Raw genomic sequence first — 18,919 nt, 5'->3', positions numbered from 1 at the left:
TTAAGAAATATCCATAAGATCACAGAAAAATTGCCCGTTCAGAGTAAAGTCTAAGGCCCAAGAAATTTGGAAAAGTTGCTGCCATCCATTTAATGACTTGTTTTTTATATTTTTGTTTTAATGTTTAAGCTTAGAGAGATCCTGGATCCAGCTCTGGAACCCGTCCTTTTGAAACAGACTTTCATCAGTGGTGGACGAGTGCTCATTCGCCTTGGAGACTCGGACATTGATTACGATAAAAACTTCAGGTTCTATATGACGACCAAATTGCCAAACCCTCACTACCTGCCTGAGGTACGAGCTGCTGGCCTGAGAGGGTTTTAATGGTGTGATGGGTCTCCCACCTCTTCCCCTCTGCCACACCCCTCCTCCCACCATCCTCCACTCACTTCTCTTCTGAGTCCTGACCCTGATTCCAGTCACCCTTCAGCTCACCTTCTGGTTGGAACTCAAACCCCTCCCCGCTTGGCCCCCAGGCCCCGCCCTGTCTCACTCCCCTGTGCTCCTTTTCGGCTCATGCCTTGTTCTCCCAGGTCGCCAGCCGCTCCTCGGGACACGGGACACCACTCCCTTCTAATCATTCTTCTCTCTCCTCAGAACAAGGCCATTTGTCCCCTCTTATTTCCCCTCTGAGAAATGAATCAGAGCCTAAGAGAGCCTCTGGGGGAGGGGGTACCTGTCAGTGTCTAAGTGTGCAGGTGCCCAGCAGACAGCCTGCTTAAGAATTCTGGTGACCACCAACATTGGAGAATCATGATTCTAACGTCCAGTGTCTGTACTTAGAGTTCTGGGGAAGGGGCATCTTGTCCCTTCCCCTTCCTCATGCTCTCAGACTATTTGAAGGGAGCTGTGTGAAGCCCACATCCATACACAGGTGTCTGAACCACGGTAAGATCCAGAAGAAGCCCTACTCTTGTGCTGCAGAGCCCAAGGCAGTTGTAACAGAAATGAAGACAGCTGGGACCCCTTTCTCCCTTCCCGCAGGGGGCACAGAGGGGCAGCTCTACCCCAGCAAAGCCCGCTGCAGACTCTGGTCCAGGCACAGCCACTCACTCTGCGGGGTCTTCCCTGCCCCACAGGCCTCCCCTTCTCTAATGGGGCCCAAGCATTGAGGGAAGGGACTTCAATCAGAACTTCAGTCCTCCATCCTCCACTAAAAATCATCTTGGGATACAGCATTCCAAAGAGTGGCATTTCATTTTAGTTACTGAATTCCTCATAGCTGTCTGTCTTCCCTAGATGTGTTCTGGTTGAATGAAATTGACACATTTCTTGCATAAAATGAGGGAAATGCTACTGATATTAAAAGCCTAGGTCAGGGTTTTCCTTGTCGACCTCAAGCAGTTTAATTACACAGCTGCTGCCAGAGCTCATATCCCAAGTTCCCTTTTAGATTTGAGAAAAGTGACCCTTATGCTGACTCACAGCCTTTGATTTCTCACTTTATTTAACTTTTGAGAGGGAACATCACACACCTCCCCAATCCCAGCTCTGTGACTGCAGGTAAATTATTCCATTTCTTGGATCCTCGAGTCAATCAACTATAAAGTGGAGACAAAGGCCACTTCAAGGATTTGTTTATGAAGATTAAATAAGAATAATGTGTGTAGATAAAAAACAAGGTCCTACTGTATAGCACAGGGAACTATATTCAATATCCTGTGATAAACCATAATGGAAAAGAATATTTTAAAAGTATGTATATGTATAACTGAATCACTTTGCTGTACAGCAGAAACTAACACAACATTGTAAATCAACTATACCTCAATAAAATAAAATAAAAATTTTAAAGAATAATGTGTATACGGACTTCCCTGGTGGTCCAGTGGTTAAGAATCTGCCTTCCAATGCAGGGGATGCAGGTTCGATCCCTGGTTGGGGAACTAAGATCCCACATGCCGTGGGAAAAACTAAGCCTACACCACAACTACCGAGCCTGCGCGCTCTGGAGTCCACACGCCACAACGAAAGATTCCGCATGCTGCGACAAATGTCCCACATGCCACAACTAAGACCCAACACAGCCAAATAAATAAATAATTTAAGAAAAGAATAGTGTGTATAAAATATATGACATTCAAACACTCTTATTATATTTGTGATTTTTGCTGTTGACTTATTCAATAACATCAGAATATTATAGTAACATTTTTTCATAAAAATAGTATGATGAGACAAAGTATGTAAAGCTCTATGTATTATTAATAAGATCATCTTTTTAACAAAGACAAACTAAGTGAAAGTCGCTATAACTAAGTGATTTTTATTAGCATATTTAGTCCTCACAAATACCCTATGCATTTTTCCTATTTTTCCAATTTTTAAGGATCAGGACCTGAAGCTCAGAATGGACTGGCTTGTCCCACATCCTACATACACTGAAGGGTACAGCTAGCATTTGATCCCTGCATCTTTCTAACCCTTCACTGGCTCACCTTTCCTTAAAATAGTGGCATTTGAGAAACAAGATTATCACTCGTGGCAGCAGGGAAAATCACATTATAATTTTGTGAGACTAGGATTTTATTGCTTGCTGTGTGGGGGGGGTGGGCAGTGAGTTCACCATTAGACCCAGGATACATCCAGCTGGGTACTAATGATCCCTATTCTAATAAAGAAAGCAGTTCCTACTTTATTAGTCTGAACTGATTACTCTGTGCTTCTCTTCTAGGTGTGCATCAAAGTTACCATCATCAATTTCACTGTAACCAAATCAGGTCTGGAGGATCAGTTGTTAAGGTAAAAGAAAGGGGGTGGGGGGGGCAAAGGTTTCCTAATATTTTGTTTAGAAATTTTGACTAAGAAAAAGATTAGCTCGCAAATAGAGGATGGGAGCAAATGATGAAAGAACAAGTGAGGGGAGCCGTAAGTTCGCATGTTTAAATGGGAGAGGCTAGAGGTAAAGCACCTTTTTTAGGTGTGACCAAGAATCACTTCATGGAGGTGATGGAATTTCAGAGTCTCCCATGTCAGGTTGGAAAGAACGTTCCAGGCACCATTTCAGCTTGGCACAGGCAACCGTTAGAAACAGAAATTGAATGACTAGAAGACATCAAGCACTGAGCAGGTTTTCCTAAGAGAAGATGAGAAGAAGCCATGGGAGCTGTGGGGTGCAGTTCTCTGAAATACAAGATAAATAATCAGAGCTTATACATAGTGCTTTGAATAGCCACTGGGACACCCAGCAAAAGAGGGCCTTGTGCATGAGGATGTGGCTGGTAGCATTAGTATTCAGCTAAGTAGTATTCAGGATAAGAACAATGAGAAATAGGAAAAGAAAAATAGAAGAAACTTCAGGGCCCTGACAAAGACCTAATTAAGGTCTCATCACTTTGGCATCAGTGATGTTGTGCGGCTTGAGAAGCCTGAGTTGGAAGAACAAAGGATTGAGCTCATTGTGAGGATCAATGCTGACAAAACCCAGCTGAAAGCTATCGAAGAGAAAATCCTGAAAATGCTCTTCACATCTGAGGGAAATATTCTGGACAATGAAGAACTTATTGACACACTCCAGGACTCAAAGGCAAGTAAAATATTTTTATTATTTATAGAAAGTGTGTTAATTTGGGCTTCCCTGATGGCGCAGTGGTTGAGAATCTGCCTGCCAATGCAGGGGACACTGGTTCGAGCCCAGGTCTGGGAAGATCCCACGTGCCGCGGAGCAGCTAAGCCCGTGCGCCACAACTACTGAGCCTGCGCTCTAGAGCCTGCAAGCCACAACTACTGAAGCTTACGCGCCTAGAGCCCATGCTCTGTAACGAGAAGCCACTGCAATGAGAAGCCTGTGCACCACAACGAAGAGTAGCCCCTGCTCACCGCAGCTAGAGTATAATTGCTTTACAATGTTGTGTTAGTTTCTGTTGTATAACAAAGTAAATCAGCTATACGTATACATATGTCCCCATATCCCCTCCCTCTTGCATCTCCCTCCCACCCTCCCTATCCCACCCCTCTAGGTGGTCACAAAGCATGGAGGTGATCTCCCTGTGCTAACCTGCAGAGTCTTTTAAAGCAAGAGCGGTAGCCACCCCTGAGCTGCCGGGGCAGACACAATAACGTGCCTGGCTAGCAGGCCCCTCACCAACCGAAGGAAAGGTAGATAAAATGTAACAACTGCTCTTCTTGTCTGCATTTTTCAAACAAAGCATGTCACATAAAGAACTGGGACAAGATATAAGTTGAAAGGAATGACACAATTACATACACATATTAATGTCACCCCACTTCAGGAAGCTTCCCTGGGTTTTCCCAGCTGGAATGAATGGCTTCCTTCTTGGAACACCTGACACCTTATCTGCACCTCTAATACAGCACTTGTCACTGTTTACCTTATGTCATAGCTATCCAATTACATGTCTTTTCTCTTCTGTTAAGTTGTTAAGTTCCATGCAGCAAGAATCTATTTTACAAATTGTATGAGTTCTTGGCTTTCCCCTTTGTCAGCTCAGAAACCCATTTTCCTGGGTCTGCTAAGTTGTTACCACCCTTCTGTCTGCTATTTCCTCTTCCGTTCCTCCCATTTTTGTGGATTTGCAGTGTTTTTTAAAAATCCCTTCACTATAACTCTGTCATGGTTTCAGTAGGGAGTAAAGGTACATGTATTGTGACTGCCATCTTTATCTGTCAACTAATTTCTGTTTGCAAGGATTTACCTTGAAGAGGTCCTTTCTGTAGAATAGAGACAGGACTGATTGCTCCTGGGCTGCATTTCCTGCCACTTCCTGCCTATAGTTCATACTCCCCTAAATTCCCAGAGCCCTCATTTAAAACTAGGTCTATCTTCCCTCACCACTGTGGAAGCCTCAAGTCTCTAGGACATAATGTCTATAAGTAGTTACTAAACTCAACTGAGGTATATAGTCTTCTAATATTCTCTGGCCAAAAGAAGAAAATGGTTCACTTTGCTTTCTCTTTAGCCCTGGGTTCTGCATTATCAGGGCCTGTGCTCACCAGGGAATAAAGCATTGTTTGTGGGTAGATCTCCATAATTCAACTGCTCCTATGTCAACCTCCCTTTTTCTACTCAGATGTAAAGACTTTAGTTGAGTCCAGTATTGAGACTGGTGTTTCTCACTCAATTCTACCCTTTCTTGCCTCCTCAGGTTCCTAAGGGGTCAACATGGGGAGAATGTGAACCTTTGATTCCGGGGCACAGCTTCTGCACCAAGTCCCTCCCCACCCCCATTAGTGGGCTGGGGAGGACAGTCTAGATAGACTTAGCCACTAGCCACGTGCGGCTGTTGAGCCCTTGAAATGTGGCTAGTCTGAACTGAGATGTGTTGTTAGTGTAAAATACACACCAGATGTCCAAGACTTAATCCCCCAAAATGTAAAAGTATCTCAATAAATTTTTATGTTGATTATATATTGATATATATCAAGATAGATTAGATTATATTGGGTTAAATATATTGTAAAAATTCATTTTACTTGTTTCTTTTTACTTTAAGTTAAAAAAGTTAGAATTGTATTTGTGGTTCACATTATATTTCCAGTGGGCAGTGTGGCTGTAGACAGGAACCCGATGATCCCCTTCAATAGTGCAAAAACTGACCAGCGAGCCCATAGTGATTGTTCACAGTCCGTGCCCTAGACCCTGTGACTTCCTTGAGACAGAGGATCTCCCAACCTAGGGATGTCCACACCTGAAGAACATGAGGGGGAGGGGGAGAGCAAGGACAGACAGCCATAGGGAAAGACAGAGAGACTGAGGGAGACAGAGAAAGGTATCTTAGAAAGCCTACTGGCCAGAAGGCTCCCCAGAACCACAAACCCAAAAGACAGAAAACCAAAAGAACAGCAACACACCTTGTAAACATCTCCAAATTACTTACATTTTACAACCCTTCACAAACGACAGCTTCTACCCTTGAGTTTCCCTGTCTACACCTGCGATGCCAGGAAAAGAGAGAGAACGTTAGACTTGCTTGTTATTCGAGAGTAGGATGTGGTACCACTTCCTTCCAGCCTCTCTCCACCTGCCTCTTGTGGGCAGTTTCATGGGTTTCCCTTCTCCCTTCATACCTCCTTTTATTACGGGAGCCCAGAATCATTTGAGGACAAGGAAACTGGGGAGCAACTGGGTGTTAGAGTTTCCATGTCAGAAGTTATCCAGGCTCCAGGCTCAGAGAAGTTCTGCTCCACTTCTTCCTGGGCTCCTTGTGTTGCCTATTTCCATTTGCCCATCCCTAACTCTGCCTGGAAAGGAGGTCAGCTCGGCCAGAAGAATGTCATTGAGTCCTGAGACTCCGTCATCTGTCTGGGGGTCCCCTTATTATAATCACAAATTCCTCATCTCCTTCTTTCCTTCCTAGACCTAACTGGATATGTTCCAAAAATCCCACCATTTTTTGGAAACAGATCCTTAAGAACTTGTTTTCTTGTGTTTATTCAGATCACTTCCGGTGCCATTAAAATCAGGCTGAAGGAAGCAGAGTCCACTGAACAGATGATAAACACTGCTCGTGAGAAGTATCGTCCAGTGGCCACTCAAGGCTCTACTATGTACTTTGTTATCGCGAGCCTCTCGGAAATAGATCCCATGTATCAGTACTCACTAAAATATTTTAAACAGGTAAGTGTGTTGTTGCTGTTGTTAGTGAAGTTTATCACTGGCTTCTCTTTAAACCCTGTTGAGTTACCTCCTGCCTCAGGCAAATCATGAGTTTAGTTATTGGATAAAATCCTCCAAGAGTTTGAGTTCAGACTATGGTTTAAGCACAGCCCTTAAAGACTCAGGTGCCCAGTATGCACAGAACAATCCACAGAGGATGAAAAGAAAGCTTCTTTGCAAATTTCATTTTTTCTCTTGGCTTCTCAACTAACAGCTTGCTTGTTTTCCTTCTTACCTGCTTTTCTTTTCTTTAAAGAGTCCCAACTCCATTCTATTTCTCTATACTTTCTCTCCAGTAATACAGCTTCCTTTCCACTGTTAGAGTTTTCTGTGTTGCATCCCAAGTCTCAGATAGCTCTGACCTTATGCAGATTGATTTCTGTATCTTTTATTTTCCAGAACTTGTTATAAAACTGGCTCTCCTCCCAACCCCTGGGTTTTATTTACAGGGGTTTTACTTGCCTTGTCCCCTTTCCTGTGTTCCTTTCCTACTTTCACCATGTAACTGGGAGAATTCCTTTGTTTATTTATGGTTTCTCCACTTGGTCTCCTATTCACAGTTTAATTTTCTCTGATGTCCCATGAGTAGGATATTTTCAACTCTCATCCTCTTTTTTAATTTTTTTTTCCATATCCCTTTTTTTTTAACATCTTTATTGAAGTATAATTGCTTTACAATGGTGTGTTAGTTTCTGCTTTATATCAAAGTGAATTAGCTATACATATACATATATCCCCATATCTCCTCCCTTTTGTGTCTCCCTCCCACCCTCCCTATCCAATCCCTCTAGGTGGACACAAAGCACTGAGCTGATCTCCCTGTGCTATGCGTCTACTTCCCACTAGCTATCTATTTTAAATTTGGTAGTGTATATATGTCCATGCCACCCTCTGACTTCGTCCCAGCTTACACTTGCCCCTTCCCATGTTCTCAAGTCCACTCTCTACGTCGGCGTCTTTATTCCTGTCCTGCCCCTAGGTGCCTCAGAACCTTTTTATTTTATTTTACTTTTAGATTCTATATATATGGTATTTGTTTTTCTCTTTCTGACTTACTTCACTCTGTATGACACTCTAGGTCCATCTACCTCACTATAAATAACTCAATTTTGCTTCTTTTTATGGCTGAATAATATTCCATTGTATATATGTGCCACATCTTCTTTATCCATTCATCTGTAGATGGACACTTAGGTTACTCCCATGTCCTGGCTATTGTAAATAGAGCAGCAGTGAACATTGTGGTACATGACTCTTTTTGAATTATGGTTTTCTCAAGGTATATGCCCAGTAGTGGGTCGTATGGTAGTTCTATTTTTAGTTTTTTAAGGAACCTCCGTACTGTTCTCCATAGTGACTGTATCAATTTACATTCCCACCAACAGTGCAAGAGGGTTCCCTTTTCTCCACACCCTCTCCAGCATTTATTGTTTCTAGATTTTTTGATGATGGCCATTCTGACCGGTGTGAGGTGACACCTCACTGTAGTTTTGATTTGCATTTCTCTAATGATTACTGATGTTGAGCATTCTTTCATGTGTTTGTTGGCAGTCTGTATATCTTCTTTGGAGAAATGTCTGTTTAGGTCTTCTGCACATTTTTGGGTTGGGTTGTTTGTTTTTTTGATATTGAGCTGCATGAGCTGCTTGTAAATTTTGGAGATAAATCCTTTGTCTGTTGATTCATTTGCAAACATTTTCGCCCATTCTGAGGGTTGTCTGATGTCTTGTTTATGGTTTCCTTTCCTGTGCAAAAGTTTTTAAGTTTCATAAGGTCCCATTTGTTTATTTTTGTTTTTATTTCCATTTCTCTAGGAGATGGGTCAAAAAGGATCTTCCTGTGGTTTATGTCATAGAGTGTTCTGCCTATGTTTTCCTGTAAGAGTTTTACAGTGTCTGACCTTACATTTAGGTCCTTAATCCATTTTGAGTTTATTTTTGTGTATGGTGTTATGGAATGTCTAATTTCATTCTTTTACATGTAGCTATCCAGTTTTCCCAGCACCACTTATTGAAGAGGCTGTCTTTTCTCCATTGTATATTCTTGCCTCCTTTATCAAAAATAAGGTGATATGTGTGTGGGTTTATCTCTGGGCTTTCTATCCTGTTCCATTGATCCATATTTCTGTTTTTGTGCCAGTACCATACTGTCTTGATTACTGTAACTTTGTAGTATAGTCTGAAGTCCAGGAGCCTGATTCCTCCAGCTCCATTTTTCTTTCTCAAGATTGCTTTGGCTATTTGGGGTCTTTTGTGTTTCCATACAAATTGTGAAATTTTTTGTTCTAATTCTGTGAAAAATGCCAGTGGTAATTTGATAGGGATTGCATTGAATCTGTACATTGCTTTTGGTAGTATAGTCATTTTCACAATGTTGATTCTTACAATCCAAGAACATGGTATATCTCTCCATCTTTGGTATCATGTTGAATTTCTTTCCTCAGTGTCTTATAGTTTTCTGCATACAGGTCTTTTGTCTCCTTAGGTAGGTTTATTCCTAGGTATTTTATTCTTTTTGTTGCAATGGTAAATGGGAGTATTTCCTTAATTTCTCTTTCAGATTTTTCATCATTAGTGTATAGGAATGCAAGAGATTTCTGTGCATTAATTTTGTATCCTGCTACTTTACCAAATGCATTGATTAGCTCTAGTAGTTTTCTGGTTGCATCTTTAGGATTCTCTATGTATAGTATCATGTCAACTGCAAACAGTGACAGCTTTACTTCTTCTTTTCTGGTTTGGATTCCTTTTATTTCTTTTTCTTCTCTGATTTCCATGGCTAAAACTTCCAAAACTATGTTGAATCATAGTGGTGAGAGTGTACACCCTTGTCTTGTTCCTGATCTTAGAGGAAATCATTTCAGTTTTTCACATTGAGAATGATATTGTCTGTGGGTTTGTCACATATGGCCTTTATTATGTTGACGTAAGTTCCCTCTACTTTCTGCAGGGTTTTAATAATAAATTGGTGTTGAATTTTGTTGAAAGCTTCTTCTGCATCTATTGAGATGATCATATGGTTTTTCTCCTTCAATTTGTTAATATGGTGTATCACACTGATTGATTTGCATATATTGAAGAATCCTTGCATTCCTGGGATAAACCCCACTTGATCAAGGTGTATGACCCTTTTAGTGTGCTGTTGGATTCTGTTTGCTAGTATTTTGTTGAGGATTTTTACATCTATGTTCGTCAGTGATATTGGCCTGTAGTTTTCTTTCTTTGTGACATCTTCATCTGGGTTTAGTATCAGTGTGATGGTGGCCTTGTAGAATGAGTTTGGGAATGTTCCTTCCTCTGCTATATTTTGAAAGAGTTTGAGAAGGATAGGTGTTACCTTTTCTCTAAATGTTGGATAGAATTCGCCTGTGAAGCCATCTGGTCCTGGGCTTTTGCTTGTTGGAAGATTTTTAACCACAATCTCAATTTCAGTGCTTGTGATTGGTTTGTTTTTATTTTCTATTTCTTCCTGGTTCAGTCTTGGAAGGTTGTGCTTTTCTAAGAATTTGTCCATTTCTTCCAGGATGTCCATTTTATGGCATATAGTTGCTTGTAGTAATCTCTCATGATCCTTGGTATTTCTGCAGTGTCAGTTGTTACTTCTCCTTTTCATTTCTAATTCTGTTGTTTTGAGTCTTCTCCCTTTTTTTCTTGATGATTCTGGTTAATGGTTTATCAAGTTTGCTTATGTTTTCAAAGAACCAGCTTTTAATTTTATTGATCTTTGCTATTGTTTCCTTCATTTCTTTTTCATTTATTTCTGATCTGATCTTTATGGTTTCTTTGCTTCTGCTAACTTTGGGAGTTTTTTTGTTCCTCTTTCTCTAATTGCTTTAGGTGTAAGGTTAGGTTGTTTATTTGAGATGTTTCTTGTTTCTTGAACTAGGCTTATATTGCTACAGACTTCCCTCTTAGAACTGCTTTTGCTGCATCCCATAGGTTTTAGGTCATTGTGTTTTCATTGTCATTTGTTTTTAGGTATTTTTTGATTTCCTCTTTAATTTCTTCAGTGATCTCTTGGTTATTAAGTAGTGTATTGTTTAGCTTCCATGTGTTTGTATTCTTTACAGATTTTTTCCTGTAATTGATATCTAGTCTCATAGCATTATGGTCAAACAAGGTACTCGATACGCTTTCAATTTTCTTAAATTTACCAAGGCTTGCTTTGTGACCCAAGATATGATCTATTCTGGAGAATGTTCCATGAGCACTTGAGAAGAAAGTGTATTCTGTTGTTTTTGGATGGAATGTCCTATAAATATCAATTAAGTCCATCTTGTTCAATGTATCATTTAAAGCTTGTGTTTCCTTATTTATTTTCATTTTGGATGATCTGTCCATTGGTGAAAGTGGTGTGTTAAAGTCCCCTACTATGATTGTGTTACTGTCGATTTACCCTTTTATGGCTGTTAACATTTGGCTTATGTATTGAGGTGCTCCTATGTTGGGTGCATAAATATTTACAATTGTTATGTATTCTTCTTGGATCGATCCCTTGATCATTATGTAGTGTCCTTCTCTGTCTCTTGTAATAGTCTTTATTTTAAAGTCTATTTTTCCTGATATGAGAAGTGCTACTCCAGCTTTCTTTTGAGTTCCCTTTGGATGGAATATCTTTTTCCATTCCCTCACTTTCAGTCTGTATGTGTCCCTAGATCTGAAGTGGGCCTCTTGTAGACAGCATATATACAGGTCTTGTTTTTGTATCCATTTAGCCAGTCTATGTCTTTTGGTGGGAGCATTTAATCCATTTACATTTAAGGTAATTATCGATATGTATGTTCCTATTACCATTTTCTTAATTGTTCTGGGTTTGTTATTGTAGGTCTTTTCCTTCTCTTGTGTTTCCTGCCTAGAGAAGTTTCTTTAGCATTTGTTGTAAAACTGGTTTGGTGGTGCTGAATTGTCTTACCTTTTGCTTGTCTGTAAAGGTTTTAATTTCTCCATCAAATCTGAATGAGATCCTTGCTGGGTAGAGTAATCTTGATTGTAGGTTTTTCCCTTTCATCATTTTAAATATGTCCTGCCACTCCCTTCTGACTTGCAGACTTTCTGCTGAAAGATCATCTGTTAATAATCTTGTATGTTATTTGTTGTTTTTCCCTTGCTGCTTTTAATATTTTTTCTTTGTATTTAATTTTTGATAGTTTGATTAATATGTGTCTTGGCATGTTTCTCCTTGGATTTATCCTATATGGAACTCTCTGTGCTTTGTGGACTTGATTGACTATTTCTTTTCCCATATTAGGGAAGTTTTCAACTATAATCTCTTCAAATATTTTCTCAGTCCCTTTCTTTTTCTCTTCTTCTTCTGAGACCCCTATAATTCGAATGTTTCTATGTTTAATGTTGTCCCAAAGGTCTCTAGGACTGTCCTCAATTCTTTTCATTCTTTTTTCTTTATTCTGCTCTGTGGTAGTTATTTCCACTATTTTATCTTCCAGGTCATTTATCTGTTCTTCTGCCTTAGTTATTCTGCTATTGATTCCTTCTAGAGGATTTTTCATTTAATCTATTGTGTTGTTCATCATTGTTTGTTTGCTCTTTAGTTCTTCTAGGTCCTTGTTAAACATTTCTTGTATTTTCTCCATTCTATTTCCAAGATTTTGGATCATCTTTAGTATCATTACTCTGAATTCTTTTTTAGGTAGACTGCCTCTTTCCTCTTCATTTGTTTGGTCTGGCGGGTTTTTACCTTGCTCCTTCATCTGCTGTGTGTTTCTCTAAATTCTGATTTTGCTTAACTTACTGTGTTTGGGGGGGGGGTCTCCTTTTTGCAGGCAGCATGTTCATAGTTCCCGTTGTTTATGGTGTCTGCCACCAGTGGCTAATGTTGGTTCAGTGGGTTGTGTAGGCTTCCTGGTGGAGGGTATTTGTGCCTGTGTTCTGGTGGATGAGGCTCAATCTTGTTTTTTCTGCTAATGGGTGGGGTTGTGTTCCTGTCTTGCTAGTTGTTTAGCATAGGGTTTCCTGCACTGTAGCTTGCTGGTCATTGAGTGGAGCTGGGTCTCAGCCTTGAGATGGTGATCTCTGGGAGAGCTTTCACCATTTGATATTATGTGGAACCGGGAGGTCTCTGGAGCACCAAGACCCTGTCAGCCACATGGCTCAGAAGAAATGGGAGACAGAAAGAAAGAAAAAATAAAATAAAATAAAGTTATTAAAATTAAAAATAAAATTCTTTAAAATTATTAAAAATTTAAAAAGTAAAAAGAAAAAGAATGAAAGAAGAGAGCAACCAAACCAAAAAACGAATCCACCAGTGATAACAAGCACTAAAAACTATACTAAAAAACAAAACGGACAGACAGAACCCTAGGACAAATGGTAAAAGCAAAGCTAAACAGGCAAAATCACACAAAGAAGCATACACATACACACTCACAAAAAGAGAAAAAGGAAATATATATATTTTTATATATATATATATATATAAATAGAAGAGAGCAACCAAATCAGTAAACAAACCTACCAATGATAATAAACTCTAAATACTAAACTAAAATAAACATAAAACCAGAAAGAAATTGTTGCAGAAAGAAAACCCCAAGTCTACAGTTGCTCCCAAAGTCCACCTCCTCAATTTGGGATGATTTGTTGTCTATTCAGGTATTCCACAGATGCAGGTACATCAAGTTGATTGTGGAGATTTAATCCGTGGCTCCTGAGGCTGCTGGGAGAGATTTCCCTTTCTCTTCTTTGTTCTCACAGCTCCTGGGGTTCAGCTTTGGATTTGGCCCTGCCTCTGCGTGTAGGTCACCTGAGGGCATCTGTTCCCTGCCCAGATAGGACGGGGTTAAAGGAGCAGCTGATTAGGGGGCTCTGGCTCACTCAGGCTGGGGGGAGGGAGGGGTATGGGATGCGAGGCGAGCCTGTGGCAGCAGCAGCCGGCATGACATTACAACAGCCTGAGGATGCCATATGTTCGCCTGGGGGAGTTGTCCCTGCATCATAGGACCCTGGCAGTGGCGGCCTGCACAGGCTCCCGGGAGGTAGGTGTGGATAGTGACCTGTGCTTGCACACAGGCTTCTTGGTGGCTGTAGCAGCAGCCTTAGTGTTTCATGCCCGTCTCTGGGGTCCACCCTGATAGCCGCAGCTTGCGCCCATCTCTGGAGCTTATTTAAGCAGTGCTCCAAATCCCCTCTCCTTGCACACCCAGAAACAATGGTCTTTTGCCTCTTAGGCAGGTCCAGACTTTTTCCCGGACTCCCTCCTGGCTAGCTGTGGTGCACAAGCTCCCTGCAGGCAGTGTTCATGCAGCCAACCCCAGTCCTCTCCCTGGGATCTGAACTCTGAAGCCAGAGCCTCAGCTCCCAGCCCCCACCCATCCCAGTGAGCAGACAAGCCTCTCAGGCTGGTGAGTGCTGGTTGGCACTGATCCTCTGTGCAGGAATATTCTCCGCTTTTCCCTCTGCACCCCTGTTGCTGTGCTCTCCTCTGTGACTCCGAATCTTCACCCCTGCATACTCCCCGTCTCCGCCAATGAAGGGTCTTCCTAGTGTGTGGAAACTTTTCCTCCTTCACAGCTCCCTCCCCGAGGTGCAGGTCCCATCCCTATTCTTTTGTCTCTATTTTTTCTTTTTTCTTTTGTCCTACCCAGGTACATGGGGAGTTTCTCACCTTTTGGGAAGTCTGAGGTCTTCTGCCAGCGTTCAGTAGGTGTTCTGTAGGAGATGTTCCACATGTAGATGTATTTCTGATGTATTTGTGGGGAGGAAGATGATCTCCACGTCTTACTCCTCCGCCATCTTGAAGGTCTCCCCGCTCTCATCCTCTTTTAGGCAGCATTCTAGTATCTCCCAAAAGCAAATTCAGTGTCACAGAACTTTGGCAAGCAATGTCAGTTTACCCGAAGATTTCCAGGGGAGACAGAGAGTTTGCGTCACTCATCACACAGCAAAATGTATCAAGCGTCCAGAGGGGTCCCCTCTGTTCACCTCCGTAGTTTCTCTCAGCCCATCCCCCACACGGCCTCTCTGGCTGTTTCCCATCTACCAGCTCCCATTCCCCTCTTGTCTGTATTGTTCCCTTTTCTGTGCAGAGCAGTTTAGCTCACTCTGGCTTCTTTAATCATTATGTGCTCACACCCATAATACAATTCAAAGGCGTCTCCATACACACCACTCACAGTAGAAAACAGTAATAATTGTAAATAGATCCTCTTTCCCTGCCACACATCTTTACTTCCTGCTACATGCCCTTATACCTCTAGCCAGTGCTGGCTCTCACTCCGGAGGCCAGGCCAGCCCAGGCCTCATGGTTTTAAAACACTGCTCTGTACTCTGGGGATCCAAAATGGATTTTCACAGACATTGCCCATCAAACACAGTTCAGGTTCCAAAGCCACATCCAACCTGTCCCTGTTCTGTCTCTAGAGCCACATTTCCCACTAGTCCTCTGCCAGCAGCCAAATGGATCCATTCAGATGCTTCTGTGTTTATGACCCTCTCTGTTTAGAATGCCCTCCCTCCCAGATTAAGTGCCACCTTCTCATTAAGTGAAGCCTGTGGATAAGGCTGCAGTCTTCTGGGGCTGGATGTCCAAAATGGTCACTTACGTGGCTGGGATGTCAACTCCTACAGTCACCTCTCCATGTGGCTTGGGTGCTCACAACAGGGCTGCCCCAAGAGGGCAGCTCCCAAAAGCAAATGTTCTAAGAAGCCAAGGTAGAAGCTACAAGGCCTCTTCTGACCTATCTTTGGATGTCAGGCAGCATCACTTGTGCTATAGTGTCTTGGTCAATGGAGTCACTAAAGCTAGCCCAGATTCGAGAGGAGTGGATTTAGGCTCCACTTCTGCATGGAAGGAGTAGCAAACAATTTGCAGCAGTCTTTCTCCAACACATGTGAATGCCTCATGTGGAACTTCCACCACTCTGCTTGGGGTGGTGGGCTCTTCTCTCCTGCTGAAGTCTGACCTCCCAGAAGGCAGGAAGGAAGTCTCACCCAACCCTGCTTCCCCCCGTGGCGCTTAGCACCATATGACACATCATGAGTGTCTCATAAGTGAAGAGGCTGTTTGCATCCCTCCATTAAAAATGGCTGTTGAAATATTCAAACAATTTTTATATACTAGACCAAGCTTGGTTTTTCCTCTAGATGTCTTGTTTGGTGGTCAGGGGGCTGGCAGCAATAGGAGCTGCAGGAGAGAACGGAAATGAAGAATTGAGAGAAATGAGAGGCATGTTGTATAGGCACACCTGGGCTCTCTTCCAACAAGAAGTGCATCTGCTGTGGCAGCCTTTAGAAGCCATTTCTACTCGGGTCACAGCTCAGTTCCTAAAGGCAGGGGTTGCCGTTCTCACACCTCTTCCTTTAGTTGGTGGGTATTAAAACAAGCAAGGTAAAAATTAGTAAATCTTTAATGCTATCTAAATGATTTTGATAACACTTTTCTCATCCTGGGTGTTTTGGAATTCATGCTTTTCAAGGTTTTAAAATCTCCTTCAAGAATTAAAAATGAAGATGCCCTGAAAATATCTTGAGCCAACAGAAAAAGGGTTATAGGATGAATCATCAAAGCACTGGAGTTTTGCTATTTGGAAGGGAAACTAGAAACCCAAAACACAATTGTAGGTGACAGCCCTGACCAGGACATCCTCTACCAAACCCATCCATAATTCCATTTCACACTAAAGTTATTTAGAGTGTGTCAAGATTCGCCATGTTTTATTTTGGCACCGAACTTACGAGGTCTTCACTGGACTTTAAACTCTCTGCCTCTTGTCAGGTTCTTAAAGAAAACTCTTTGCTTCTAAGTGTATTAAAGTAACAACTCCATTATTCTTTGTTGACCAAACTTTCCAGAGAATTAACAAGGCTTTCCCAGTTCTCTAGAATAAGTGAATGCTTCCTCCAAGCCCTTTTAATTTTAGGGAATGGAGGCCTATCTTTGGGTGAGGAGACAGACAGTCAGATCCTTTCCCCTTGTGCTCCACCCTGTTAGCAGAATGAGTTGGGGGTGGTACAAGGAGGCCTGCACAAGGACAGTGCAGCATTTTTAGGGGCTTGTGAAACATGCTTCTTGACCTTGATCTGCCTTGGCCCTCAGTTGGTCTCCAGTGTCCAATCTGCTTCAATCTGTCTAATCTCCCCATGAGCAATGCATCTCGATCCCTCTCAAGATGACCAATGAATTGGGCAGCCCTTCCTCACCTGGCACCTTTGCCCCTTGTGCTGTGGATCCTCAAGGCCGAAGCCATAAGCATGGTCCTCTCATCCCTCATGAGACCCCAGTCTCTGCTGCAAGCTCCCCTTGGCCATGACTTGCAGGCAAGCCCCTGAGTTCAGGCTCTGCTCAGATTTGTCACACAGCTCAAGACCCTTGGGAATTTCTGAATCTCCCCTCCCCCTGCCCTTGTGCTACTTGGAAGTGGCAGGAAATGGGTGGGGCTGCCTCTGTCCCTCTCACCTGAGCCTTCCATGCCACCATCTCTGCTGCCTTCCTGATATCCTTGTAATGTGAGTCACCTTTTGGGGAGGAGGCCTGTTCCCAAAATTTCCAGGTGGGAAGCAGGGTGGAAGTCTTCTTTAAAGCTGGTTCCTCTTAAATTTCAAAGAAAATTCTTACACGTTCTTCCCACACCCTAAGAATTATCTTAGGAAAATGCCAAGAAGAGGGCATGACCTTACCTAGTCCTTACACCTCTCATCCAAAGTGATTATCAAATGTGAGTTGAGGATATGAGAAACTCATTTTGCCAGCTCACCTTTATTTTGCATTTTCTGTCCAAAGTCAATATTATGCCTTTTCAATAGTCAAGAATTTGGCACTGGTCCATTTCTGGAAAATGGGGAGAGAAAGAGGAGTGCACAAAATAAATATTACATATAAATGTGTCAATTTAGGATGAATTCTGGACTTTTTCATGGTACAGTATTCACCACCTGTGCTGCTATTTACTCACTGAATTTGGGGGAGTCAGGGTGAGGAGCAGGGATATTTTTTCCTCCATGAAATTGAATTAACTCAGAGACACTGATAGAATTCTCTTTCACAGTTGTTCAATACAACAATCGAAACCTCTGTGAGGACAGATGATCTACAGCAGCGCATGGAAATTCTACTAGAACAGACTCTCCTAACGGCTTATGTCAATGTCTCAAGAGGACTTTTTGAACAACACAAACTCGTCTACAGCTTTATGCTCTGTGTTGAGATCATGCGTCAGCAAGGAAGCTTAACTGATGCTGAATGGAATTTCTTTCTCCGAGGTTCTGCAGGATTGGAAAAGGTATCTGTGTCAAGATTAGATTGTGAATGTTATTAGATAGAGCCCACAAGCACCTACCAATGCTCCACGGTGACTCTGGTGGCTGAAGGTTATACATTCAGCTGTGTGGCCCGCTAGGGGTCAGGGACCCAGACTATAATTTAGTTCTGTCTTTAGTCACTATATAATGTTGGTAACATTTGACCTCTTTGTGCAGCAATGTCCTCACCTGTAGACAAGAGATGTTGGGAGTAACCAGTGAACTAGTAGATGGGGACATGTTTTGAAAAGTTGACCATCTTACAAATGGGAAGAGTTGAAATCCAATAAAAGTTGTAATTCACAGATCTGGCCACACTGTTTGTGAAACAATGACCCCCTCTTGCCTGGACCCATCTTTCATTATAAAGCACGGGAAGGACTAGAACTTGATTGTTGACTTCTGTCATACCATAATATTTGTCTAAATTGCCCCAGCCCCTCAAATTGGCCTAACTCACCCATGTACCACAGACCTGGTGGCCCACAGAACTGAGGCACAGTCCCCCAACCCTTGCCTGCAAGTCCATCCAGTCCAGCTCTAAACTCTTGGCTCTGTCTTCAATCTCGAGCCCTACCCTTGGCCCCTACAGACCTGACACCTGCATCTGTTTGCCAGTATTTGAGCCTCAGAGTAACACTGGGACATTGGACTTTGTGCTTTCATTTGACTCTCAGCACCCTGCACTCCCAGGACAAGCCCAAAGAAGACCTCTACACCAGATGGTCCTTCTTTCCTGACCCCCACCCACCCCGTATACATACATATTCTGTTAATCCTTGCTTAACACTGTCTTAATTTCATAATCACAGTTAATAGTTATATAGGGTTTTCTATGTGTTTTATGTATATCTACTCATTTGTTTATTTCAGTATTCCTGTTGGGTGAGTTCCTAATTTTATCTCTAGTCTGAAGATAAGTTAATTAGGCACAAAGAGATGATGTAACTCATCATGATCACACACTTATTAGGGTTTGGAACCAGGATTCAAACCCTTGCAGTCAAGTCTGTAGAGCTTGCCCTCTTACCCACCTCACTCTGTTACTATT

The 18,919-nt window shown here is 42.2% G+C and overlaps 1 protein-coding gene across 1 annotated transcript in view; it reads left to right on the top strand.

Moving 5' to 3' along the window:
- DNAH6 (dynein axonemal heavy chain 6) overlaps window positions 1–18,919 on the top strand; it is a 292,860-nt gene that overhangs the window by 205,151 nt on the left and 68,790 nt on the right. The window contains exons 57-61 of the mRNA XM_027129214.1: window positions 130–294; window positions 2,675–2,742; window positions 3,346–3,526; window positions 6,398–6,577; window positions 17,616–17,849. Coding sequence (XP_026985015.1) covers window positions 130–294; window positions 2,675–2,742; window positions 3,346–3,526; window positions 6,398–6,577; window positions 17,616–17,849 — 828 coding nt within the window. The remainder of the gene's footprint in view (window positions 1–129; window positions 295–2,674; window positions 2,743–3,345; window positions 3,527–6,397; window positions 6,578–17,615; window positions 17,850–18,919) is intronic.

Source organism: Aethalodelphis obliquidens, unplaced genomic scaffold, assembly GCF_003676395.1.
Source record: "Aethalodelphis obliquidens isolate GAN/ISIS:26980383/991018 unplaced genomic scaffold, ASM367639v1 scaffold35, whole genome shotgun sequence".
Classification (NCBI taxonomy): domain Eukaryota; kingdom Metazoa; phylum Chordata; class Mammalia; order Artiodactyla; family Delphinidae; genus Aethalodelphis; species Aethalodelphis obliquidens.
The sequence above is the reverse complement of the archived record's forward strand: the minus strand, read 5'-3'. Positions and strand labels throughout refer to the sequence as shown.